Source organism: Prunus mume, linkage group LG3 (genome assembly GCF_029339155.1).
Source record: "Prunus mume cultivar Tortuosa linkage group LG3, ASM2933915v1, whole genome shotgun sequence".
NCBI lineage: Eukaryota > Viridiplantae > Streptophyta > Magnoliopsida > Rosales > Rosaceae > Prunus > Prunus mume.
The window spans coordinates 9,732,813-9,756,746 of record NC_142700.1 but is presented as its reverse complement, the minus strand read 5'-3'; the positions used below and the strand labels follow the sequence as shown (position 1 = coordinate 9,756,746).

Below are 23,934 nucleotides of genomic sequence, written 5' to 3'. Positions count from 1 at the left end.
AGAAAAAAGTTGAACCCTTTCCCTCTAGGTAACGTTTGCATACTAGTTTTATTGATACAGTTTGTAACTCCCTTCTGCTTATATCAGACTCAATAACATTTCTTCTTGTGAAGAATACTGGTCTTGTATTTAATGGCAATGAAATTTTTTCAGTGGTCTGTCAACATAGATAGGACGTCAGACATGGAAACTAAGGAGTTATTTGAACTTCAAACTTTGATGGCTTAAGAAAAGATAGAGTGTCCCCTCTTCTCTTCTCTGTTTCTTCCAAGGTTTCAAGCATGAATGACAGTGATGAGAGGATTATTTCCTCATTAGTTTGCTGCAATTGTGAAGTTTAGGTAAAGTTTCACTAATTGGGAGTTAATTTTACAAGTTAATGCCAATATCATATATTACAAAAACTTAATCCAAAATTAATGTGTTACTGAAAGAGATGTTTCCATCAGCTAAATACAGATGATGTGTCTCTGCATGGACATCTCGATCAGATAGCCACCATTTCCACAGGGACATACCAAGTGCAAGCTCAAGTGATTTGTCCATGGCAAAACGAGCATACCGTCATCGTGCTACATTAGTGGAATTGGATAAGTCATTTGTTGAAAAAATTTCTGTTTTTTTTCCACTCATACTAGCTTCAACCACATTTCTTCCTGTAAAAAATGCTGGCCTTGTAGGTAATGCAGATGGCATGCTTTCATTTGTTAACATAGATATGACATTCGACATGGTCGGCCGATCAGCTGCATTTTCTTCCACGCATAGCAGGCCAACATGGATGCATCTTAAGAATTGATCTTTAATACATGAATCACCTACTGTTGGATCCATTAGTTGTAGCACTGTGCCTTCCTTCCATAATTCCCATGCCTGAAACAAAGACTTAATTCAATTATACAGAATCACACACCTCAAATTAAGAAGAAAAATTTAGTCATCACAATCTGTTAATTTGCTTGACATACATATCCTACTATATTGAGCAGGCGATCAGCATTGTAGAAGCTATTGTTTCTCCTCCCACTTATGATTTCAAGCATTAACACTCCAAAACTATAAACATCAGACTTTATGGAAAAGATGCCCTCCATGGCGTACTCAGGAGACATGTAACCACTGTATCAAATAGAACAGAAATTTAGTACGTCTTGGCATACAAAAATGCATGTTTAGCAAACTGAAAATTTTGAACGTCAAATTGTTTACTTACTATGTTCCAACAACCCTATTAGTATTTGCTTCCAGTTCATTATGCTTGAAAATCCTTGCCATACCAAAATCAGAAATTTTGGGGTTCATGTTTTCATCAAGTAGTATGTTACTAGCTTTTAAATCTCTATGAATTACTCTCACTCTTGAGTACTTGTGCAAGTAAAGCAATCCTTGAGCAATTCCTTCAATTATACTAAAGCGCTTCTTCCAATCTAGTAGCATGACTCTTGTTGAATCTGTCCAATATATAGAGTGAAATTAAGATTGATCATGATCATTGTATTTTTGACAATTAAGTGACAAAAGAAATCAAGTAATAAGATTTAAGTGAGTGCTTCCAACCGAATAGAAAGTAGTCCAAACTTTTGTTTGGCATATACTCGTATATTAGCATCCTCTCTTCGCCATGAATGCAGAATCCAAAAAGTTTGACAAGGTTTTTATGTTGGAGTTCATATATGAGTACCAATTCATTCTTAAACTCCAGCGTTCCTTGCCCTGAACATTTTGAAAGCCTCTTCACAGCGATTTCTTGTCCCGTCAGCAATTTTCCCTGAATTGATGACCCCCAATATTTCATTTGATGATCAGCTATTTATACTTAGCTATTAATAACAAAACACTTCTTATAATCTATAGCCTTTACCTTATAAACAGGCCCAAAACCCCCTTGTCCAAGCTTGTTTTCTGGGGAGAAGTTGCATGTGGCAGCCATGACAGATGCATAGCTAAACACACTTAAATCATGTCGCATCGTTCCATCATTTTGAAGTGCATTGGCATCAGTAGGTCTATCAGATTTCATTAAGTCAAGCAATTCATTCTCAATGATCTTTGTCTCGTTCTCCCCTATTTAGATTAAGGTAGTAAGTTAAACCTCTATATTTATAACAACAATTTTCAAGGATGTGAATAACTCTATGTACCTGAAAGTGTAAATTTTCTTCTTCTTAGTAGATAGCAGACGATGCAGAGTACCATTAGCAGCAGAGCAGCAGCGGCGATGCCAATGCCAATCCATATCCCCTTGTCTTTACCTGCATTGTGCAGTTAATGAACTTCCAGTTTAATTGCGTATAAATGTATGCATGTGCTCGCGCGGCAAATTATCTTTTGTTGTTTGTATGCATTGTCTGTTGTGGAATGATGTGAGCTGATATGAAATAGAAACTTCTGAACATGTTCGTACATCGAAGGGAACTGATATGAAATTGAAACTTGTTGACAGCTCATTAGTTCAAAAGGTTAATGATTTAGTAGGCTTACCATGATTGAGAGGTGACTTTTTTAACAAGTAAAAACTCAATGTAGAATCGCCATTAAAGTCTTGAATGAACTCCCAGTTCATTCCAGTCCAAAATTTGCATCCAGTCTGATCAATATCAAACAGAAAGTTGAACCCAAGGCACTCACAATTTTTCCAACAAGAATCCTTGCAATCACTAATACTGAGACTTGTATCCGAATCATTCAGGAATGTTGAATTAGAGCTGGTTAGTCTAAAGAAACCATTTTTTAGCTCAAATGTATCACCAACGTGCCTACAAGTTGGCTTCTCCGCCCACCTCTGGCACCCTCCATCAGTGTTATAGCCATAACAATTATCTGCCCTTGCAATATCAAATCCTCCAAAGTCATATAGTCGCCCAGTTGAGGTAAGCAACCATTGTGATGGAGAACTTTGGTTTAAAGCAATGTAAGTGAAGTAGTCTTCACTTTCGTTTGAAACGATGCTAACATTATACCTCATCATGATCTGCTTAAACCTCTTACTCGTAAAGGCTCCACTAGTCCAATAAACCACCCCACGTCTCTTAATCTTCAGTTCGCACCCTTTGGGGTCCCATTCAAGGGTGAAAGGCCCTGTCTCTGGGTTGTACTCAGTTGACCATGAAGCTAGTGACCAAACGTGACCATTTCTATGGTTAACACCTAATTTCATGCCTGGCATAAGGGTGTCTGTTGGATAATCAAAACTTTGCCAGAAAACCTGAGTGGTCGATCCATCGACAGAGTTCACTTCTTGTAGGATAAAATTTCCAGATTCTAGAAGAGTAGCCACAACATTGCTAGTTCTTTTCGGAGCAGAGCAAAGCTCCAACCTAGTTCCTCCTTGGTCCATAATTTTCAATGTTTTGTTCTTGTCCAAGGTAAGAACTCCTGTCGGGTATAAAACATGCATGTCTCGGCTGGCAATCCATAGTTGGCTATTTGGTGTAGTGCTCCATACGGTCAACTGGCTGGAATTCAGTTGGTCGTACACAATGAAACCCAAACAGAACTTCCCCTTTGCAGAACATAAGAAACTTGTGGAATTGAGAGTGTCACCTGGTTTGAGTGTGTCCCTAGCAGCAGTATAAGTCCACATTAAGCTTGAAAAAATAAGGAACAAAATCAACTTTAGACTGCTAGCCATGAATTTTCACAAACTACTTTTATTTCTCCAAATGATGAAACCTTGGCTGATCAAAATATGTTCTTGAAAATACCTATAGGATGGCTTAAAACACTAAAAAAGTAAAGTCTGCGTTTTGAGTAGTCAAGAGTAATACAGTAATATATAAAAACACGCCAAAGGGATTGATACGATGTATCAATCCTCTACAGTACAGAACGTAAAAATAGATAAAAACACAGAAGTTATTTTACGTGGTAAAACCCCACCTCTGGGGAAAATCCACAGGACTTGATAGTCCAAGGCATCAAAATTAATACTAACAGTTCTATATATCTATCTTTATTCTTTTTTGGTTCTGAATCTGATCGATCGATCTAAATCAAATTATTATGTGAATTTAACCATCAAAGTCGCTTGAAAACTTAAAAGGTCCAGTGGCCGACATAACTTGAAAACTTAAAACGTATTTGTCCATTGTGCCATACAAAATGAAATGCATAATAGAGAAAATCACTATCTATATCCTGCTGGATCACATGATTGAAACCCTTTAATCAGATAGACTCCACCCCACATTTCCCTTTTTCATAAAGCCTAGCAGCCAAAGGAAAGTTGTCAAGTACCTTTTGGCAAGTGAATTTTAAAGCCAGTTTGATTGTATTGACTGAAAAATAAATAATAAAAAATAAAAGCTAGTTTATATGAAGGTAGAAAATTATCGTGTAAGAGAAAACATCGGTAATCGACATTTATGAAAATATATATAACATTATTTAAATTGAACATTGAGAGATGTTGATATAACCAACTTTTTACAGGGGAGCACAAACCACAAAAGAGCTATCAGCTAATGAGTGCTGCTAAACGAACTCTAAAGTTAACTTAGTACACCATATTACCATACTATTTATTGAATTACTAATTTACCCTAATATAAAATAACCAAAAAGGATATATTGAATTATGAAACAAATATAATTTTAATAAGTACACCCTACTTAACATATTCAACCCTAATCAAACGTAGAGAAGTTCGTGCCATGATCGATTTTCTTAAAGAGGGGAGAAGAGGACCCAGAAGGGCTGATGATTTCATCTTGGACTAAATAGATCAGTTAAGTGGTGTGAAAGCACAAATAAAGTCTAACAAAAGAAATGGATAAAGCACGTTTTGGTTCAGTGACTCTTCAAAGTTAACTTCACTATATAGTCCAAGACCCGGATTCAATGGGATGGAGGGGCATTTTATGCTCTTCCTCTCTTTTTTTATCCATGGTCGAGGCCTCCAGCAGATTAGGCGAAATGTGGTCACTTATTCTTTCCTCCAAAGGCACAAATTGCAAGCTAAAGTGATGCTCCTTTAAGTCTATTTGGAAACAATAATTTTACAAATAAAAAGTATCATTACACTTATGGAAAAGAAAGTACGATTGAGGCACAACTTTATCTTTCCTACTATATCAGAAGGGGACAAGCCATTTATTGACAAAATTTCTGATTCCTTCCCACTCATATCACTTTCATCCTCCTGTGTTCCTCCAAAAAATGATGGCCTTGTTGGTGTAGGTAATGGCATGCTTTCATTTGCCAACATAGATATGACTTCTGACATGCTGGGCCGATCAGCTGCATTTGCTTCCACGCATAGCAGACTAACATGGATGCATCTTAGCAATTGGTCATCAATACATGAATCGCCCAGTGTCAGATCCACTAATCGTAGCCCTGCACCTCCTTTCCATAACTCCCATGCCTGAAATAAGCTTATATTCAGTTAGGGTATCAAAGTGTCTCAAGTGATCACTTCAGAGAAGAAAACTTTTGATCATAGAGAGATTCATTTGACATACATATTCTACTACATGGCCGATGTGACCGGCATTGTAGAAGCTGTTATTTTTCCTACCACTTATGATTTCAAGCACTAATACTCCAAAGCTATAGACATCAGATTTTGTAGAAAAATTGCCCCTGTGACATATTCAGGAGACATGTAACCACTGCAAATTCAAAAGAAAAAGTAAGATTTATTACATATGTACATAAATGTGTGATTGGCAACCAAGAGTGCTAGACAAGATACATAAGAATGTATGAATTACAATGTCCCAACAATCCTATTAGTCTCTGCTTCTAGATCAGTATGAGTGAGAATCCTTGCTATACCAAAGTCGGAGATTTTGGGGTTCATATTTCCATCAAGTAGTATGTTACTAGCTCAAATATGAGTGTCAGTTCATTCTTAAACTCCAATCCTTTCACCGAACATCTTGAAAGCCTCTTTACAGCTACTTCTCGTCCTGTCATAAGTTTTCCCTGAAATATTGATGATCCATAAATATTTCACATCATCAGTTATTTCTTAGCAATAATAATATACTTTTCTATTATTATAAAGCCTTACCTTATAAACAGGTCCAAAGCCCCCTTCTCCAAGCTTGTTTTCCTCGGAGAAGTCTCCTGTGGCAGCCATAACAGATGCATTGATAAATACTCTTAAATCATGTTCCATCTCTCCATCTTCTTGAAGCCCATTGACATCATTACATGTGAACGATTTCTTTACGTCAAGAAGTTCCTTCTGATCAACCTTTGCCCTGTTCCCTATTTTGGTAAATGCAGAAAGTTAAAAATTTCAAATCTGCAAAAGTTTGTCTATTACTTCCTTGTGACTAACGACCCAACCTGGAAGTAAAAGATTTCTTCTTCTTAATAGACAGCACATGATGCAAAAGCACCACTATCAACAGAGCAGCAGCAGCAGTAGCAGTGCAAATCCATATTATCCTCTTATGCTCTGCATACACACACAATTAGGTATTCAGAACCCTGGTTTCAGATATTGTCTACAGTGAATCTTAGTACTTATTCTATGTATTCCCAAAATTCTAACATGCAAGAAAACTCATAGTGAATCCTAGTACTTATTCTATGTATTCCCAAAATTCTTTTTTGTTGTTTGTACATATTTTCTCTTTGGAAGATGTCAAGTCATATGAAATTGGAAATTTGTGGACAGACTCTTAGCACAAAAGATTCAAAGACTTACTATGACTGCGCAATTCCATTGTTGTTAGAAAATAAATACTGGCTGAACTAGAACCTGACCGATCTTGAACAAACTCCCAGTTTCCAGTCCAAAATTGACACCTGGTCTGATTATCAAACAGAAAGGTGAATCCAAGGCAGTCACAAATTTTCCAACATGCAGCCTTACAACCACTAATGCTGAGACTTGCATTTGAAATATCACTCTTGTTGCCGAACCTGAGCCGCTTACATTAAAGTAACCACTTCCTTGCTCAAATCTATTACCATCATTCCTACAGTCGGTTGGTCCCATGTCTGGCACCCTGCATCAGTGTTAGAGCCATAACAGTAATCTGCTTCTGCAATATCAATTTTCCTGTCAAAGTCATACAGCCTCCCCATTATGGTTAGCACAAACTCTGATTTACCACTTTGATCTACAGGATTGTAAGTGAAGGAGTCTTCATCTTCATTTGAAACAATGCTAAAGTTATACCTCAGCTTGGTTTCATCAGGCAACATAAATTTAAACCTCCCATTCATAAAAGCTCCAGTACTCCAATAAACTACCCCGTGTCGTCTAATCTTCAATTCTCGTTGATTCAAGTCCCAATCAAGAGTGAAAGCACCCGAAGCTGCATTATTAGGAGTAAACTATGATGAAAGTGACCAAGTATTACCACTTTTGTGGTGCAGACCTAATTTCATACCTGGCAGAAGGGTGTCTAAAGGAAAATCAAAACTTTGCCACAAAAACCTTTGTGTTGATCCACCATTTCTCCAATCTTGTAGGACAAAATTGCCAGAATCTAAAAGGGTAGCAGAAATATTATCACTATTGCTAGTTTCATATGCAAAGTAAAATACAACAGGGTCACCATCTTCGTGTGTAATTTTCAATGTTTTATTTTGGTCCAAGGTGAGAATTTCCAAAGGGTGCAAAATGGGTTGGTTTCGATTGGCAATCCATGCATAATTATGATTTGCCGATGACTGAATCACCAGGTAGCTATAGTTTGAATTGTGGTCATATCTATGGAACCGCATAGTGAATTTACCCATTGCAGAAACTGAGGAACTTGAGGAATTGAGAGTGTCACCTAGTTTGATTGTGTCCCTTGCAGCATTAAAATTCCACAGTAAGCTTGAAAAAAAGAGGAAGGAAGCTAAACTGAGACTGCTAGCGGTAGCCCTGACTGATCAGCACAAGGTTTATAGCCAAATGATGAAAACTTTGGTGACATATTTCTTGTTGTGGCTCTGTATTATAAAACCAAATTGTTGTGGGATTTCTTTTGTTAGACAAGACTGAATTGTCGTTGGACTTTAACCATCAACATGTACTGAGAATGTATGAGGTCAACTACAGGCCGGCCAACAAAGCTATTAGCAAAACCCAACAAGGTTTCCTTTCTTCTTTTCCTGTTAATTTATGACAGTAGAGAGACACTAAGCACGAAGTCCTATTCCTGTTAATGTATATGAACCTTAAAACGAAGATATATATGTTAGTTTTCCCGAAGCAAAACGGGGTTGGAATTATCAATATTTAGAAGGAAAGTCAATGTGCTTTTGCAAAATGTGAAAGGGTAGAGAAGAGAATGCTCATAAAATATACAAGAGCCTGATAAAATAAATATCAAATTAAGGACAAAACTTATTTTCATGTTTGTTCGGGTCCCAATCAAAGATTGAAAGCCCCTGGAACTGCACTATTGGGAGTAAACCATGATGAAAGTGACCAAATATCACCATTTTTATGGTTCAATTCACATCTAATTTCATTCCTGGTACAAAGGTGTGTCTTCACGCAAATCAAAACTTTGCCACAAAACCCTTTTCCCGGATCCATCAAAGCTGAATTCTTGTAGGAAAAAATGGCAAGAATCTAAAAGGGTACAAATAATATTGGTATAGCTAGTTTCTGAAGCTGAGGAAAGCAAACCGGGATCACCATCATTGTGTGTAACTTTCAATGCTTTACTTTGGTTCATGGTGAGAATTCCCAAAGGGTGTAAAAGTTTTGATTTTCAATCCATGCATTATTATGACTTGCAGAGCACTTAATAACGGTGTGTAGCTATAGTTCAAATTCTGGTCATATATGGAACCCCATATTAAATTTTCACTTTTCAAAGAGTTATCTTTACAGCTATCAAAGCAAGTATAATAACAACAATTGAGCCACACCAAACATGTTAGTACCTTCATCTTCCTACTATATCAGTACGGGAAAAGTCATTTCTTGATAAAACTTCTGATTCCTTTACGCTCATGTCTGCATCAACCTCGTTTCTTATTGTGAAAAATGCTGGCCTTGTTGGTATAGGTAATGACATGCTTTCATTTGTCAACATAGATATGACTTCTGACATGGTAGGCCGATCTGCTGCATCCTCTTCTACACACAGCAGACCGACATGGATGCATCTTATCAGTTGATCCTCAATACATGATTCATGTAGCGTTGGATCCATTAATCTTAGCCCTGCACCTTCATTCCATAACCCCCATGCCTGAAAGAAGCTTATATTCATTTAGGATATCAGACTCTCTCCAGTCTCACCTCAAAGAATAAAAATCTTAATCATAGAGAGATTAGCTTGACATACATATCCTACTATATTCAAGACGCGATCGGCATTGTAGAAGCTATTATTTTTCCTACCACTTATGATTTCAAGCGTCAATACACCAAAGCTATAGACATCGGACTTTGTCGAAAAAATTCCCCCCATTGCATACTCAGGAGACATGTAACCACTGAAATTTAAAAGAAAAGGTATGATTTAGTGCATAAACACATGCTTGGCAATCAAAAGTGATAGGCAAGATACATAAGAATGCACTGCTTATGCATATAACTTACTATGTCCCAACGATCCTATTAGTATTTGCTTCCCGCTCATTATGCGTGAAAATCCTTGCCATACCAAAGTCAGAAATTTTGGGGTTCATATCTTCATCAAGTAGTATGTTACTAGCTTTAAGATCTCTATGAATCACCCTCAATCTTGAATATTTGTGCAAGTAAAGCAGTCCTTGAGCAATTCCTTCGATTATATTAAAACGCTTCTTCCAGTCTAGTAACATGCCTCTGGTTGAATCTGCCCAATGAATTAACAGTTAGAAAAGATTGAAAACCTTCGCAACAAGAAATTAAACAAATACTGAGATTAAATGACAGGTCTAATTCCCAACCAAATAAAAAGCAGTCGAGACTTTTGTTTGGCATATACTCGTATATTAACATCCTCTCTACACCATGAATGCAAAATCCCAAAATCCGAACAAGATTTGTATGTTGAAGTTCAGATATAAGTATCAACTCATTCTTAAACTCCCATGTTCCTTGTAGCGAACATCTTGAAAGCCTCTTCACAGCTATTTCTTGTCCCGTCGACATTTTCCCCTGAATCAATGATCCATAATAGGTCATATAATCAATTTTCCTTGGCAACAAATAACAATATTACTTTCGTATTCTTTAAAACCTTACTTTATAAACTGGTCCAAAGCCCCCTTCTCCAAGCTTGTTTTCATCACAGAAGTTTTCTGTGGCTGCCTTGACAGATGCATAGCTAAATACTCTTAAATCATGCCCCATATCTCCATCATTCTGAAGCGCATTGACATTGTTAGATGAGTAAGATTCCTTCACGTCAAGCAATTCCTTGTCATCAATCTTTCTCCTGTTCTCCCCTGTTTTGATTAATGCAATACATTAAGATTTTCATTTCTCAAGTCTGTGAAATTCTGTCAAAAGCTTCCCTATGCTTGAAGAATATACCTGGAAGTAAAAAAATTCTTCTTCTTAATAAACAGCACATGATGGAAAGCACCATTGTCAATAGAGCAGCAGCAGCAGCAGTACCAATCCAGATTATCCTCTTATGTTCTGCATACACACGTTAAGTAGCTTTTTAGAACCCTGCAGGCTTCAGAACCATATAAAGTGAACAAAATACTCAAGCCTATTGATGTGTCAAACATTTAAGAATACTCACAGTGAAATTTAGTATTTTTCTATGCATACTCAAAGTTCCATTTTGTTTCTTTTTCAAGTGAAATTGGAAATTTGTGGACAGACTCTTAGCGCAAAAGATTATCAGGAGGACTTACCATGGTTGCTCGATGCCTTTGTTGTTAGAAAATAAATATTGCTTGAACTATAACCTGTGCTGTCCTTGATGAACTCCCAGTGGCCAGTCCAAAATCGACATCCGGTCTGATTATCAAACAGATAGTTGAATCCAAGGCAGTCACAATTTTTCCAGCAAGCAGCCTTACAATCACTGATGCTGAAGCTTGTATTTGAAGTATCACTCGTTGCTGTTGGACCAGAGCGGGTTGGATTGAAGTAACCCTTTTCTTCCTCAAATCTATCACCAGCATGCCTACAATCAATTGGCCGGTCCCACATCTGGCACCCTCCATCAGTGTTGGAGCCATAACAATAATCTGCTTGTGCAATATCAATTGTCTCATCAAAGTCATATAGTCTCCCCATTATGGTTAGCACCCATTCTGATATACCACTTTGATCTACAGCACTGTAAGTGAAGTAATCTTCATCTTCATTTGACACAATACTAAAATTATACCTCAGCTTGGATTCATCGGGCAAAATAAATTTAAATCTCCCATTCCTAAAGGCTCCACTGCTCCAATAAACCACCCCACGCCGTCTAATCTTCAATTCGTGTGCCTCCGGGTCCCAATCAAGAGTGAAAGCCCCTGGCACTGCACTGTTAGGAGTAAACCATGATGAAAGTGACCAAACATGACCACTTTTATGGTTCAAACCTAATTTCATACCTGGCAGAAGGACGTCTACAGGGAAATCAAAGCTTTGCCACAAAACCCTGTTGGGTGATCCATCAAAGCTCAATTCTTGTAGGACAAAATTGCCAGAATCTAAAAGGGTAGCCACAATATTATTGGCATTGCTAGTTTCTGAAGCAGAGTAAAGTACAACAGGCTCACCATCCTTGTGTGTAATTTTCAATGTATTATTTTGGTCCAAGGTAAGAATTCCCAAAGGGTACAAAATGGGTTTGTTTCTATTGGCAATCCATGCATAATTATGACTTGCAGCCCACTTAACAACAAGGTAGCTATAGTTCAAATTGTGGTCATAAATATGGAACCCCATGGTGAATTTCCCCATTCCAGAAACTAAGGAGCTTGAGGAATTTAGAGTGTCACCTGGTTTGAGTGTGTCCCTTGCAGCATTGAAATTCCACAGTAAGCTTGAAAAAAAGAGGAAGGAAGCTACACTGAGACAGGCAGAGCTAGTTCTAGCCATGAATGGTCAGCACAAGGTTTCTAGCCAGATGATGAAGTTATGGCTGAAATTTTTCTGTTGAGGCTCTATATTTTAAAAGAAAATATTTGTGAGATGTTTTTTTTTTTTCAGAAAATACTGCCTCGCTGTTAGACTTTAATTAACCATCAACATCTCCTGTGAATGTATGAAGTCAAATGCGGCTGGCCAATAAGACAACTAGAAAATCCCATCATTGGTTTACTTTCTGCTTTTCTTTTTAATTAATTTATGGCAGTGGTGACTGGAGAGACACGAGGCACACGTTATTTTATTCTATTTATTGGTTTGGAAGGTTATTATTTCTGTACTTTACTCGAAGCTTTATCTTGTCGTCGTGCTGTTCGTATCTTTTTATTATTATTCTACGCAATTATTGACATAAATACCATTATACAAACATCATTATATATTTTCTTTTCAAATGTTAGAAACGAACTACTTATGCATGAAAGACCAGATAGGTTGATACAAGGATAAGTTATAATGGTCATTTTTTCCCGAGTAATGCTACACTTACCACATTTATATTACATTTTATACCATATGTGACAGATGAAGTGACAATCACATCAATTAAAATCATAAAAATAAGAAAACTTTAAATTAATTTTAATTGATGTGTTGTCACTTCATCTGCCACATAAGGTGGTATGAGAATGTGTATACAAATGTGATAAGCGTAGTATTATTCTTTTTCCCCAGGAGGTTAATTCCCTTCTGTTTTTTTACAAGTGGTATTGTGAGATGGGAAAATCGAATATTAAATCTTATATACTCGAGTAAATTGTGTAAACCAATTGACTTACAAAGTCTTTCAAAGGGAAAGATTTTCTAAATTTTGAAGAATAAGTTATTTGAAATAATTATTTGCATTTTGGTGGAGTGAAATCCATACCATTTTTATTAACCCTTATCTACTTCAATTATGTATTTTAGTTTTTTCGAAGCACAAGGGGTTGAATTGATAATATTTAGAAGGAAAAATTACCTCAAAGCAGTTTAGTTCGGTTCGGTCTAATTATACTTTTTAATTAATTTAATTTGATTTAGTTCGGTTCAAATCAATTCGGTCCCGTGAATATTGTTGTCGCCACATAGAATTTCTGTATTATCCGTACAAAATTACGGTACTACATAATTCCGTTTGAAAATGGCGGCATAAAACCCAAACTGAAGCCAGTTTCCGTACAAAAACGATAAACGAACTTCCAAATAATGACAGACCCCATTAAGAAGTAGAAGTACACAAACTCTCTCATTATGCACGCATTCTGCAAAAGGGGTCAACTACAGGAGGCTCTGAGACTAATTCTCTTAAACCCAGCTCAGTTAGACTCTTATTATTCTTGCTACATGAATATCTTGCAGCTCTGCATCGATGAACGAGCAGAAAGACCCGGTCTTTTGGTTCATAACCACGCAATAACAAGTGGGTTTGATTCAAATTTGAATTTAAACACCAAGCTGGTAATATTTTACTCGAAATTTGGCCGCATTGTTAGTGCCCGTAACGTGTTTGATCGAATGCCTGAGAAAAATGTTGTGTCTTGGACCGCTATGATTTCTGGGTATGCTCTACGTGGATGTTATGAAAATGCTTTGGTGATGTTTTTGAATATGCGTCAGGCGGGTTTTAGAGCTAATCAGTTTGGGTATGGTAGCACGTTGAGGGCATGTACAGGTTTGCGGTGTTTGGAAGTAGGGATGCAAATACAGGGGTGTATTCTGAAAGGTAGGTTTGCTGAGAACTTGTTTGTGCAGAGTGCGTTGGTTGATTTTCATTCAAAGTGTGGAAAGATAGAGGATGCGCGTTATTTGTTTGAGGAAATGTCGGAAAGGGACTTGGTCTCTTGGAATGCAATGATTGGCGGCTATGCTGTTCAGGGCTTTGCTGATGCCTCATTGCAACTGTTTCATTCAATGATGAGGGAAGGTGAATGTTTATACTTGTGGTTAAAATTGAAGCTTTTATATTCTTATTATTTGTGCTCTTCTTTGTGTTTGTTCCATATTTTTTGAGTGATGCTTAGTCGCCACATTCCCACATTTACCTTGCCTTGGTGAATGACATTGCCCTTTTGTTTGCTGACCACTGAATGATACATTCAATTTTGGAAAAATTATACTACCCATATCATTTACAGCCCTTTTGTGTGTGCCTTTTTTTTTTGGTGTACTTAACTCTCAAGCAAATAGTCAACAATGGGTTTCTTTATGTCTTCTTAATAGATAGTCAAAATTTAGCATCATATAATGCTTATCTTCAAAGTGAGGGAATCAAGGCTACAGCTGGAGACACAACAGTTCTAAATTATCATTTTTCATGCTTTAAGATTTTGTTATTATATGTATCACTTCCGTTGCTTTCCTTTAGTTAGTTATGTTTAATTGTATATGTGATATTTGACTCAGGCATGTTCCCTGATTGCTTCACCTTGGGGAGTGTTTTGAGAGCCTTAGCTGGAGGTAGTGGTTTAATGAAGGTAAGTCAAATACATGGGTTCATCATGCAAGTGGGGTTTGGATCACACAAAACTTTAAGTGGATCGCTGATCAATGCATATGCTAAATGTGGAAGTGTAGAGAGTGCTCATAAAATATACAAGAACATGATGAAAAAGGACATTATAGCTTGCACTGCACTGATAACTGGATATGCACAAGAAGGTAACTACAGCAGAGATGTGCTAGATCTCTTTAAAGAAATGACTCTTATGCACCTGGCCTTGGATGGTGTCATATTATGCTCCATGCTTAACATATGTGCCAATAGTGCTTCATTGATCTTGGGAAGACAAATCCATGCCCTGACTTTTAAACACCAAGCTTGTTATGATGTGGCCATGGGAAATGCTCTAGTTGATATGTATGCCAAATGCGGAGAAATTGAAGATGCTAACCATGCTTTTGATGAGATGGAAGAAAAAAATGTTATTTCATGGACATCGCTGATTTCTGGATATGGAAGGCATGGCTTAGGACATAAGGCGATTGCTTTATATAAAAAGATGGAATATGAGGGGTTGGAACCTAATGGTGTCACATTCTTGTCTCTTCTCTTTGCTTGTAGCCATGCTGGATTGACAGGAGAAGGATGGGAATGCTTCAATACTATGTTCAGCAAATACAACATCTTGCCTCAAGCTGAGCATTTTTCTTGCATTGTAGATCTTTACGCACGTGCAGGTTTGTTAGAAGAAGCTTACAAGTTGATATGTGACATGAACATCAAGCCTAATGCCTCACTTTGGGGAGCCATTCTTGGGGCATGTAGCATATATGGTAATAGATCACTTGGAGAACTGGCAGCAATGCATCTTTTTGAGATGGATCCAAAGAATTCAGTTAACTATGTTGTTCTAGGAAGCATATATGCTGCATCTGGAGCATGGGACAATGCTTTGGAAACCCGAAATTTGATAGAAAACAGAAGTTTGAAAAAAGAACCAGCACAGAGCCTTTTACAATCCACAACAACGAAAACTGTGCTTTTTCAGCCAACTTAAGACAGTAGAACTAGCTAAATTTGTTGTTCATCCTTGAAGAGGAGCAAAGATTTATTACCATGCTGATCATGTGGATGTTTTGTTTTGCTCCAAGAGTAGATGAAAGTGCCTTGCTAAACTCGTTATACTTTTGGGATGTCATCATTGTCCAATAACACAGACCGCTTTCACATATTGCTTCTCAACACTCAGGTATTCACCTTCCTAAGATATGTTAACAGTTGTATCATTCCTCTTAGTATATGTTCAAAACAAGTCAAAATACTAAAATTCTAACTCTGGAGGAGCTTCGTATACATCTATGAAGAATTAGATTTGACATGTTAATATATATGTTCATGCTTGAAATGTCACTTTTCTTTTGGAAAATAATTGACAGGCATGGAGGAAGAGTCATTAGGATCAAGTTTAACCCACCAAACAATAATAAGCGAAATCTAGGTTCCTGTAGAGAAGTTCAGAGTACTGGAGATAGCCAGATAGGAGCTCTTCCTAGGTTATGTACTTTGATAAGTCCATGCTCCTAAGAGGAACTAGGCCTTTTCAGAATGATCTGCTTGTTACAATCTCATTATAATCTATGGTCATCAGTATGATCCATTTCCTCCTGGTAAACATTCTCACGCTCTTTTAACTTCTCCACATCCATATGTATATGCTATGTTCTGAGTATTGAATCTGCAGGACTAAAGAACTTACGAATCAGAGTTACTTGTTGCAGCGAAGAGTTACCTGGATTAAGAGACAAGTGATGAGTTTGTTACTGTAAAAGCATTCCAACCGCTTAAAGAATGTCTCAGCTTTCTGAACTTAAGAAAAGATTAGAAGTTGAAAATACTTCTTTCATGGCTGTCAACATAGCAAACGTTGAGGAGAGCAACATCCAAGGCTGGTCGACATCTTATAAAGTCAACATACAACTTGACTTACTTATAAGATTTGTATCGACTCGAACATGAGAATTAATAAAGAAGTTGAGTTTTTTTTTTTTTTTGGGTGTCAAAATAATAAAGAAGTTGAGTTAGTATCAATTCATGCAATACAAATCCAGAAAAGAACAACCCGAACATGAGTCTATGACAAGACATGACTCGTTTGTATCAACTAGCTATTGGTTTAGTGGTCTTTCTATTCCACGTTGTTAAAGAAAATACTATCAAAATAATGAAACAATATCAATAGCATGTATATAGGGGTTGTAAATCCTTGTATTTGCGCACGTGCTTTGCAAACGGCAAATCTATATAGCTTTTCCACTGCATTTTCCCTCTGCAGGTCAACGAACAAAACTGACTTCCATTCCATATCATTCAGCTGCAAACCTAATATAAAAGAGCAATCTTTAAGACGCATTTTTACAGCAGAGGCATCAAGGTTTCAAGTCCTCTTATACCAAAATTCGTAACACATTCCCTTCCCAATCTGAAAGCCTTTTGTGTTCTTCCTGCTTTGAAACAAAGTGCATTTTGACATGAAATCCACATTTGGGTCCTTACTTAAGCTCCGCATCTTACTGCCCACCTCGCCAAATTTCTTATTTTTGCCCAAGATTCTGCTCCCAACAACTTGGTTTATTTTCACACCCGCCACCTATTCGACGGTTTGCCACACCGAGGAAGACAGTGTAGGAGAAGACATTGGAGACCAATCCAAGACCTCTGTGCAAATTATGAAGCAATTCGGTTGTACTGATACTGAAATATCTAATATTTTCACTCGGGGGCCTTTTCTACTGAAAGCTGACGCTAACCAGCTTCAGTCCAAACTCGAACGTTTAACGTGGTTGGGCATCAGTGCTCCTGAGCTTGCGAAGATTATCAATGATCGGCCCCGGTTTCTCACTTGTCGAGTTAACCATTGCTTTGATGAACGGGTTGAGTTCTTGATGGCATTGTTTGGATCAAAGGAAGTGCTTGCCAAAGCCATATTAAGGAACCCGTCTTTCTTGACCCATGACCTTCACAAGAAAATCAAACCGGTCATTGCGCTATATGAAGGAATTGGTCTTAGTATGCCGGACTTGATCCAGATGCTTCTATCACGGCCTACATTGATACCAAGAACTTCCTTTAATGAAGAAAAGATGGAATATATAGGAAAAACCGGAGTTTCAAATGATTCCAGAATGTTCAAGTATGTTGTTACGATAATTGGCATTTCACGCCTTGAAACTATCCGTCAGAAAGTTGCAAACTTGGAGAAGTTTGGTTTCTCAGAAGATGAGGTTTTTCTCTTTTTTGGGAAGTCTCCGTTTGTCTTGACACTATCAGTCGATAAGGTTCAGAGGAACATGACTTTCATTTTAGGAGAAATGAAGCTTCCTGCTACTACAGTTCTTGAGCACCCAAGTTTGCTATTCAAGAATCTGGAGGATGTGTTGAAGCCACGAGTACTTCTTGCCAGGAAGGTGCAGGAAATGGGTCTTGATTTACAGATTAATGGCCCTATGATGGTGAGGGCAATGCGGATGACGGAGAGGAGGTTTTTGAAAGTATTTGTTAATTGTCACCCAAAGGATGCTGCTGATGAATTGATGGAGTTCTACAAAAATGTGAAGGGTGTTAAGCGATTGGCAGAAGCCTCAAAGAAGAACTTCCAAAAAGGATTTCCTTTCTGAATGTTTTTGGCTATCAGGTTTTCGTCTTGAAGTCTGGAGTTTGTCTTATTGTACAGGATATCCTCTATACATTTTGTTACATGAACATGGGGCAATTTCAATATATTTGCATTGTCATTTTGTGTAAACATTGTTATCATTTTGGATTCAGTTTATTCTTTATTTGGGGTTCAAGCAATCCTTTATTTTGGTTCACTTCTATGTCTCTGTTGTGGCTGATACTTAGCTTTTTTATTGTGTCGGTTCATTGCACAATCTCTAGTTACGTGACAAGATAAATAGACACGTGATTATATACAACCGGTTGCTCTAAGATTTTCTCCATCGCACCTCACCTTGGTAAAAGGTCGCTTCATCTTGTCACACATAGGTGACCATAAAATGAATGCGTCTCCAATCCTCTCAAAAACTGTAGGAATTGCCACAATTATCCAGAATTGACAAGAAGTTCTTCATTCTCAATACATTTCTTTTCTTTTAACAAACTCAAAGGATAATAAGGGACATTCCTACTCCGGATTTAGGTGTGGAGACATATGCCCCTAACTTTGAAACTACAAACCCCCATCCATCAACATCTTTCAACATTTTTGGGTACGAGAGAAGAAAATTTAAATGAGGCATACAATTATCATGTGTTTATCTCTCTTATCACATGATTGCATTTACACACCAAATTGCATATACACATGTGATAGCAAGGCTTTTATTAGGAAGGGAGGGATGAGAGAGGATTTGAATTTATGACGGGGATAGAGAAGAGAATCACCGGACCAGCTACATGTTAATAAAATAAAATAAAAATTGTTTCTAAAAAAAATCAGACAATAAGGATAAAATAGGAATTAAAAGACTTTGTGTGATAAGCAAAATTTTGGGTGTAAACAGAATGGCCGAAAAGCGCCACTCAATCCAAATCACTGCATTGTCTCTAGCCGCCCGTCTTAAGTGCCTTGTGCCTAAAACCTCGATGCCGTCTGTCCGTTGCTGCTAAACCCTTCAAAGGCTATCCATGGGCTGCCCAGGTATCCCCTTCTCTCTCTCCTCTCTCTCTCCTCTCTCTCTCTGGAAATTCACCTCGAGTATCTATCTGCTTATAAATATTTTCTTTTTGTGGATTAGATGGAAAGCTTAAAACTTTGCCCAGGACTCTGACGAGATGATGAATATCAAGAACTAAATTTGTGGTAAAGATTTAAGAAAACCATTTTTGCTGCTTCTTTGTGACTGTGTATCAGTCCAAGATTAATAGGAGCGCTTAATATAAAAAGATTTGAGCTTCAAAATTTTGAATAAATTTTACTGCGTACTTCTAATGCTGATTCTTTAGCTGCATTCCAATTTTCCCAAAGGATGTGCAGCCAATAACTTGAGTCTGTTGACATGCAATCTAGAGTTGGTTCTTTAGTTAAGCTCCGAAATTTATTGACAGCCTCTCGAAATTCTTTATCTTTTCCCAAAACTCTGTTCCCAACAACTTCTCTACTTTTCCCGCCCGCCACCTATTCGACCATTTGCCAAGCCCAGGAAGAAAGTGTAGGAGAATATGTTAGAGACCAACCCAAGAACTCTGAAGAAATTCTTAAGAACTGGGGTTGTAGTGATACTGACATATCCAAGATGTTCACACGGCGGCCTGCTTTGCGGAATGCTGACCTTGATCAGCTTCAGTTCAAACTAAACATTCTAAGTGGCTTGGGCATTAGTGCATCTGAGCTTGTGAAGATCATCAATTGTCGGCCCCGGTTTCTCAGTAATCGAATTAATCATTGTTTTGATGAGCGGCTTGAGTACTTTATGAGATTGTTTGAGTCGAGGGAAGTTCTTGTCAAAGCCATTGTAAAGAACCCATCTCTCTTGACCTATGACTTTCACGATAAAATCAAGCCTGCCATCGCACTATACGAAGGAATGGGTCTTAGCACAAGTGACTTGACCCAACTTCTTCTGTCACGGCCCACGTTGATCCCAAGAACTTCATTTAATGATGAAAAGATGGAATATATACGAAAAACCAGGCTTTCGAATCATTCAACCATGTATAAGTATGTTGTCGCAATCATTGGCATTTCACGCCTTGAAACTATCCGTCAGAAAGTTGCAAATTTGGAGAAGTTTGGTTTCTCAGAAGATGAGATTTTTGGTCTTTTGGCAAGGTCTCCCCTTGTGCTTACACTGTCAATTGATAAGGTTCAGAGGAACATGACTTTCATTATAGGAAAAATGAAACTTCCCGCCCCAGTGGTTCTTGAGTATCCCTTTTTTCTGTACACAAATCTGGAGGCTGTTTTAAAGCCACGAGTATTTCTTGCAGAGAAAATGCAGGAAATGGGTCTTGACTTGCAGATTAAAGGCCCTATGATGCTGAGGGCACTGAGGATGACAGAGAAGAGGTTTCTGAAGGCATTTGTTAATTGTCACCCAAAGGATGTTGCTGATGAATTGATGGAATTTTATATAAATGCAAAGGGTGTGAAGCGATTGGCAGAAGACTACTCCAAGAAGAACTTCTTCCAGCAAGGATTTCCTTTCTAAATATCTTTTGCTATCAGGTTTTTATCTTTTGTACCTGCAAGATGTCTCAGTTTACCTGTTGATATCATTATGTTACATTATGGAGCATTCTGCTTATTGTGGCATTGTCATTCTCTGTAATCCTTTATATTGTTTGGGGTTAAATTAATTTTTTATGATTCATGGTCTCTCTCTGACTCATATTTGCTCAATAAGCTAATTACATTAGTGTTCAAGTTACATGTCCTTTGATTTGTTAGAAATTCCCTTTTTTATAGACTATCAATCTTTTGGATTGTTTAGGGCCATAATTGTTGGCCCTACATTGTTGGATGCAGAATTTTTCTTGAGCGACCCAATGAAACCCTTGTATGTGCAGTAGGGAGCAAATAGTAGAAAAAAATTGTTCATAGTAAAAGAATCATTGAGTCTTAGATGATGTAGTTTGAGCATCAATCACGTTTTCATAAATATCAGTTGGTACCACCGTATCATCGGTTGGACACTGACCCTAATTCCAGGCATTCGACTTTCTTTTTAATTCTAATGTATATGATTTGTTCCCTATGTGAGTTTCTTTTTTTTGTTTTCCTGACTTCCCATTGGATCTGATGGAGAACTCATGTCGCACTCAAAAATTCAGTAGGCACATAAATCATCTGGAATGCTTATCTTAATGCATCCTTGTAGAAGTAATTTCTGGCATTTGAGGGACCTTTATTGGCGTAGTTTTATGAAATGAGTCTCATATTCCCACATTGCGACGAGCAGTTTTTCTTTAAAGCAAAGTGCTTTTTCTATTTTAGTTTGTTTAGATATTTGTATGAAATTGCAGGAAATTCAGGTTCATAGTTCCTTGGACATCATACTTCTAGTCTTGAGGGTCTTGATTAAGATGAATCATGGGACTATAAACAAGGTTCCCTCTCTTCTTTCTCAACTCAACAAGTTTGGTACTTGTTTCTGGTTTCGTGTGTCAAAAAGAAGATCCTAGGGTTGATTCAGTGCTTGCTGATTGATACTGGAACTCATAAACTTAGTTCTTGCTGATTTATACTGTAATGTAATGAGTAAATTTGTTCCTACTGAACTATAACGTATTGTTTTTTTTTTTTTTTTCGTGGTCAAATAACTTAATTAGTATCGAGGATTTAATTCTATGGTGACGATGTGTATGGGCCCAAGCAGTGGTGCCACAGCTAATTACGGTACCACTTGCTTGAAGTTCTCTTCTACATATTCCTTAAACTACAATTAAGAACTTATTAGAGAAATCCTACTTGGTTTGGTCGCATATAAGTTTTATGTTTTCCTGACAGAAAATAGTTTTTTTAATTTTTATTGTGGCAGTGGAGAGCCTTTTGTCTTGTTGGGATTGTTTAGACGTGATAATATTTTTAAAATTAGAAATTCCCACTATTTTTTGAAAGCTGCTATTGGAGTGTCAATAACAATTTTTTTTTTTGGTCAGAAGAATTTCAATTAGACCAACAGGTCTAGCCCAATTTTAGTGGAAAGGGTATTGACTTGCATACCAGTGATTTTAAGTTCGTACTCCCATGATACTTTAATAGTGTGTGTGAGAAAACCCCCCTCCTCTCCCCGAATATAAAAAAGGAATTTCAATTAGGTTGGTCGGGGATGAATTAATTCCACTAGGTTGGTCAAACAAGTTTCAAGCATTTTCATTGGATGGATATCCATGTTGGGTTCCACTGGCTGGAGGGAATGTAAGCAAGTGGACTTAATATTCCATCCTGTACACATTATTTAGTTTCAAAGCTCACGTCTAAAGCTGGCCAAGAAAAAGTTGACTTCTAAAACAATTAGAATCACCGGAAAACAAAAAATAGTCAGAGGAGAAAAAAATTATTTAACATTGCCAAATCAATCAATGCAGCACTTGTAGATTCATGCTTTGTAGCTAGGTCAATGCGCAAGCTATAAGCCCTTGTACATAGGACATTGTTGCATGCATAAATTAAAACACACATGAATAAGAAAATGCCACTAACAATAATGGCATCCTATAAAACCCATAAGCCAACCTAGCTATTGCTTCAAGGGCCCTGTGATTTCTTGATCATGGAGGAACTACACCAGGCAGCTTTAGCATATTACAACAATGGGTCACAAAATCTTCAGCTGCTGGCAGCCAACTTCTTCCGATCCATGGACAGAAATGGCGACGGTCGAGTAAGCAAGTCTGAGTTCATTACATTTCTTCGGCAGAACGGCTACGATTGGATTAACCCTAGCTTCTTCAACAATCTGGATCGAAACTGTGATGGCGGTCTGGATTTCGAAGAAGTGCTTACATTTTACTACATCATTAAGACCAGGAACTTGTGGTGCGATGGTTGTGGGGTGTGTCTAAAAGGGTTGTATTTTACATGTGTTGAGTGCTTCGACAGAGCCGACAACACTTATGATCTATGCTCCTGTTGCTACTCCAGCAGGCGGTTCCGCCACAACCACACCTGCTTCTTGGATAACCATATGCTGCTGAGATCAAAGAGAACGCAACTTAGACAAGCTGGTCTTCCAAACCTGAATTTGGTAACTAAAAATTATTTCTGTATTTATATGCATGCATTGACCTAAACTTTTTCTCTTTTTCATCAATTGTAGTTAAAGATTTTCTTTTGGATACAATTTTGTTAATGAAAACAATCATTGATGCAGGTAATCACTCCAGCACGACAAATTTTCTACCCTCCAGCTACACCTGCTAGGGTATATATCTTTTCAGTTTTTCTTCTCTTTTGGTTGATCCATTTATGTATTTATAAAAAAAAAAGTGTTGCATGATAACAAACTTATGTTTACATGATCAATTGAATTGGTTCTTGTTTGATTATGTTTTGCAGAACAGATTGCGGCAAACATTTCAAGCATTAGAAGCCGCAATTACAGTTGCAAATTTGATCACTTTGTGTACCATTATGTGAATGGATATTGGAAATATAATAAGGGGACAAGCTAGCCAGCGATGACGACAAGAACCTTCACAAGCTTTAGCTTGTGGCCCGATCGAAACTTCATTTTTAGTTCCTCAGTTGTTTCTTTTTTCTTTCTTTCTGAAATTTGATTTAAAGATTGTTGTATTTTTCCACTTTATTTGTCTTGGATTAAACGAGGAAAATATTTGTTGATCTAAAGTTGGATATAATGTTTGACATTAATTAAAATCCAATATTAATGTTTTGTTGGTCTTGGAAACAAAGCTTGAATTATTGAATCTTGTTCTAAACAACTGGTAACCTTGATAAAGCTTGAATTTTGCCGATCAATGGTGACGAGGAGATTAAAGCTCCCAAAAGTG

The 23,934-nt window shown here is 37.4% G+C and overlaps 7 protein-coding genes across 14 annotated transcripts; 4 read left to right on the top strand and 3 right to left on the bottom strand.

Annotated features, from left to right (window-relative positions):
- Positions 1 to 297: 297 nt before the first annotated feature.
- On the bottom strand, positions 298 to 3,911 carry LOC107880791 (G-type lectin S-receptor-like serine/threonine-protein kinase CES101). 3 transcript variants are annotated; one of them, XM_089048460.1, is made up of 8 exons: positions 3,544 to 3,697; positions 2,482 to 3,455; positions 2,142 to 2,252; positions 1,862 to 2,064; positions 1,558 to 1,768; positions 1,214 to 1,451; positions 969 to 1,119; positions 298 to 885 (listed from the first exon to the last, which is right to left on the bottom strand). In XM_089048460.1, the coding sequence occupies exons 2-8, from the start codon at positions 3,395 to 3,397 to the stop codon at positions 565 to 567; spliced, it is 2,151 nt and encodes a 716-aa protein (XP_088904586.1). In that variant the 5' UTR covers positions 3,398 to 3,455; positions 3,544 to 3,697; the 3' UTR covers positions 298 to 564. The 3 variants fall into 3 exon arrangements, with proteins under 3 accessions (XP_088904586.1, XP_088904585.1, XP_016648547.1); XM_089048459.1 differs by having other exon boundaries at positions 2,482 to 3,911; XM_016793061.2 differs by having other exon boundaries at positions 298 to 873; positions 2,482 to 3,907.
- Positions 3,912 to 4,542: 631 nt separating this feature from the next.
- Positions 4,543 to 8,637, bottom strand: LOC107880792 (G-type lectin S-receptor-like serine/threonine-protein kinase At1g67520). Its single transcript, XM_089048678.1, is given in 13 exon segments — positions 4,543 to 5,366; positions 5,464 to 5,588; positions 5,591 to 5,613; positions 5,716 to 5,831; positions 5,834 to 5,929; positions 6,018 to 6,217; positions 6,299 to 6,344; positions 6,346 to 6,410; positions 6,663 to 6,875; positions 6,878 to 6,943; positions 6,946 to 7,452; positions 7,744 to 7,839; positions 8,589 to 8,637. Coding segments are annotated over 13 exon segments (1,989 nt in total). The 3' UTR covers positions 4,543 to 4,979.
- LOC103325720 (G-type lectin S-receptor-like serine/threonine-protein kinase At1g67520) lies at positions 7,834 to 12,016 on the bottom strand. 3 transcript variants are annotated; one of them, XM_089048458.1, is made up of 8 exons: positions 10,766 to 12,011; positions 10,434 to 10,541; positions 10,143 to 10,345; positions 9,845 to 10,055; positions 9,513 to 9,750; positions 9,256 to 9,406; positions 8,849 to 9,159; positions 7,834 to 8,130 (listed from the first exon to the last, which is right to left on the bottom strand). In XM_089048458.1, the coding sequence occupies exons 1-7, from the start codon at positions 11,949 to 11,951 to the stop codon at positions 8,851 to 8,853; spliced, it is 2,406 nt and encodes an 801-aa protein (XP_088904584.1). In that variant the 5' UTR covers positions 11,952 to 12,011; the 3' UTR covers positions 7,834 to 8,130; positions 8,849 to 8,850. The 3 variants fall into 3 exon arrangements, with proteins under 3 accessions (XP_088904584.1, XP_016648545.1, XP_008226124.1); XM_016793059.2 differs by lacking the exon at positions 7,834 to 8,130 and having other exon boundaries at positions 8,745 to 9,169; positions 10,766 to 12,016; XM_008227902.3 differs by lacking the exon at positions 7,834 to 8,130 and having other exon boundaries at positions 8,745 to 9,159; positions 10,766 to 12,010.
- A 1,056-nt stretch (positions 12,017 to 13,072) lies between these two features.
- Positions 13,073 to 16,471, top strand: LOC103325721 (PPR superfamily protein). Of its 4 annotated transcripts, none has more exons than XM_089049301.1 (4): positions 13,073 to 13,905; positions 14,385 to 15,670; positions 15,858 to 16,088; positions 16,200 to 16,471. In XM_089049301.1, the coding sequence occupies exons 1-2, from the start codon at positions 13,233 to 13,235 to the stop codon at positions 15,476 to 15,478; spliced, it is 1,767 nt and encodes a 588-aa protein (XP_088905427.1). In that variant the 5' UTR covers positions 13,073 to 13,232; the 3' UTR covers positions 15,479 to 15,670; positions 15,858 to 16,088; positions 16,200 to 16,471. The 4 variants fall into 4 exon arrangements, with proteins under 4 accessions (XP_088905427.1, XP_008226125.3, XP_088905428.1 ...); XM_008227903.3 differs by having other exon boundaries at positions 16,163 to 16,471; XM_089049302.1 differs by lacking the exon at positions 15,858 to 16,088.
- Positions 16,472 to 16,581: 110 nt separating this feature from the next.
- On the top strand, positions 16,582 to 18,290 carry LOC103325790 (transcription termination factor MTERF8, chloroplastic-like). The gene has a single exon (XM_008227970.3). The coding sequence runs from the start codon at positions 16,950 to 16,952 to the stop codon at positions 18,093 to 18,095; it is 1,146 nt and encodes a 381-aa protein (XP_008226192.2). The 5' UTR covers positions 16,582 to 16,949; the 3' UTR covers positions 18,096 to 18,290.
- A 671-nt stretch (positions 18,291 to 18,961) lies between these two features.
- LOC103325722 (transcription termination factor MTERF15, mitochondrial) lies at positions 18,962 to 20,797 on the top strand. The gene is made up of 2 exons (XM_008227905.3): positions 18,962 to 19,120; positions 19,218 to 20,797. Exon 2 carries the CDS (start codon positions 19,479 to 19,481, stop codon positions 20,628 to 20,630), a length of 1,152 nt encoding a protein of 383 aa, XP_008226127.2. The 5' UTR covers positions 18,962 to 19,120; positions 19,218 to 19,478; the 3' UTR covers positions 20,631 to 20,797.
- Positions 20,798 to 22,635: 1,838 nt separating this feature from the next.
- LOC107880669 (uncharacterized) lies at positions 22,636 to 23,740 on the top strand. Its single transcript, XM_089048677.1, has 3 exons — positions 22,636 to 23,168; positions 23,295 to 23,360; positions 23,480 to 23,740. Exons 1-3 carry the CDS (start codon positions 22,695 to 22,697, stop codon positions 23,558 to 23,560), a joined length of 621 nt encoding a protein of 206 aa, XP_088904803.1. The 5' UTR covers positions 22,636 to 22,694; the 3' UTR covers positions 23,561 to 23,740.
- The last annotated feature ends 194 nt before the right edge of the window (positions 23,741 to 23,934 follow it).

Bases quoted from the DNA above. Each gene is read 5' to 3' on its own strand.
- LOC107880791 (XM_089048459.1), bottom strand. From the start codon at position 3,631: ATGGCTAGCAGTCTAAAGTTGATTTTGTTCCTTATTTTTTCAAGCTTA. The intron at 1,769-1,861 runs GTAAAGGCTATA...TCATCAATTCAG, and splicing joins GTTTTGGGCCTGTTTATAAG to GGAAAATTGCTGACGGGACA. The intron at 1,452-1,557 runs GTTGGAAGCACT...TATATTGGACAG, and splicing joins TTTGGACTACTTTCTATTCG to ATTCAACAAGAGTCATGCTA.
- LOC107880669 (XM_089048677.1), top strand. From the start codon at position 22,695: ATGGAGGAACTACACCAGGCAGCTTTAGCATATTACAACAATGGGTCA. The intron at 23,169-23,294 runs GTAACTAAAAAT...TCATTGATGCAG, and splicing joins GTCTTCCAAACCTGAATTTG to GTAATCACTCCAGCACGACA. The intron at 23,361-23,479 runs GTTTTTCTTCTC...TATGTTTTGCAG, and splicing joins CTAGGGTATATATCTTTTCA to AACAGATTGCGGCAAACATT.
- LOC103325722 (XM_008227905.3), top strand. From the start codon at position 19,479: ATGCAATCTAGAGTTGGTTCTTTAGTTAAGCTCCGAAATTTATTGACA.
- LOC103325721 (XM_089049302.1), top strand. From the start codon at position 13,233: ATGCACGCATTCTGCAAAAGGGGTCAACTACAGGAGGCTCTGAGACTA. The intron at 13,906-14,384 runs GTGAATGTTTAT...TATTTGACTCAG, and splicing joins TCATTCAATGATGAGGGAAG to GCATGTTCCCTGATTGCTTC.
- LOC103325790 (XM_008227970.3), top strand. From the start codon at position 16,950: ATGAAATCCACATTTGGGTCCTTACTTAAGCTCCGCATCTTACTGCCC.
- LOC103325720 (XM_089048458.1), bottom strand. From the start codon at position 11,951: ATGGCTAGAACTAGCTCTGCCTGTCTCAGTGTAGCTTCCTTCCTCTTT. The intron at 10,056-10,142 runs GTAAGGTTTTAA...TCATTGATTCAG, and splicing joins GCTTTGGACCAGTTTATAAA to GGGAAAATGTCGACGGGACA. The intron at 9,160-9,255 runs GTATGTCAAGCT...AGCTTCTTTCAG, and splicing joins TCTTGAATATAGTAGGATAT to GCATGGGGGTTATGGAATGA.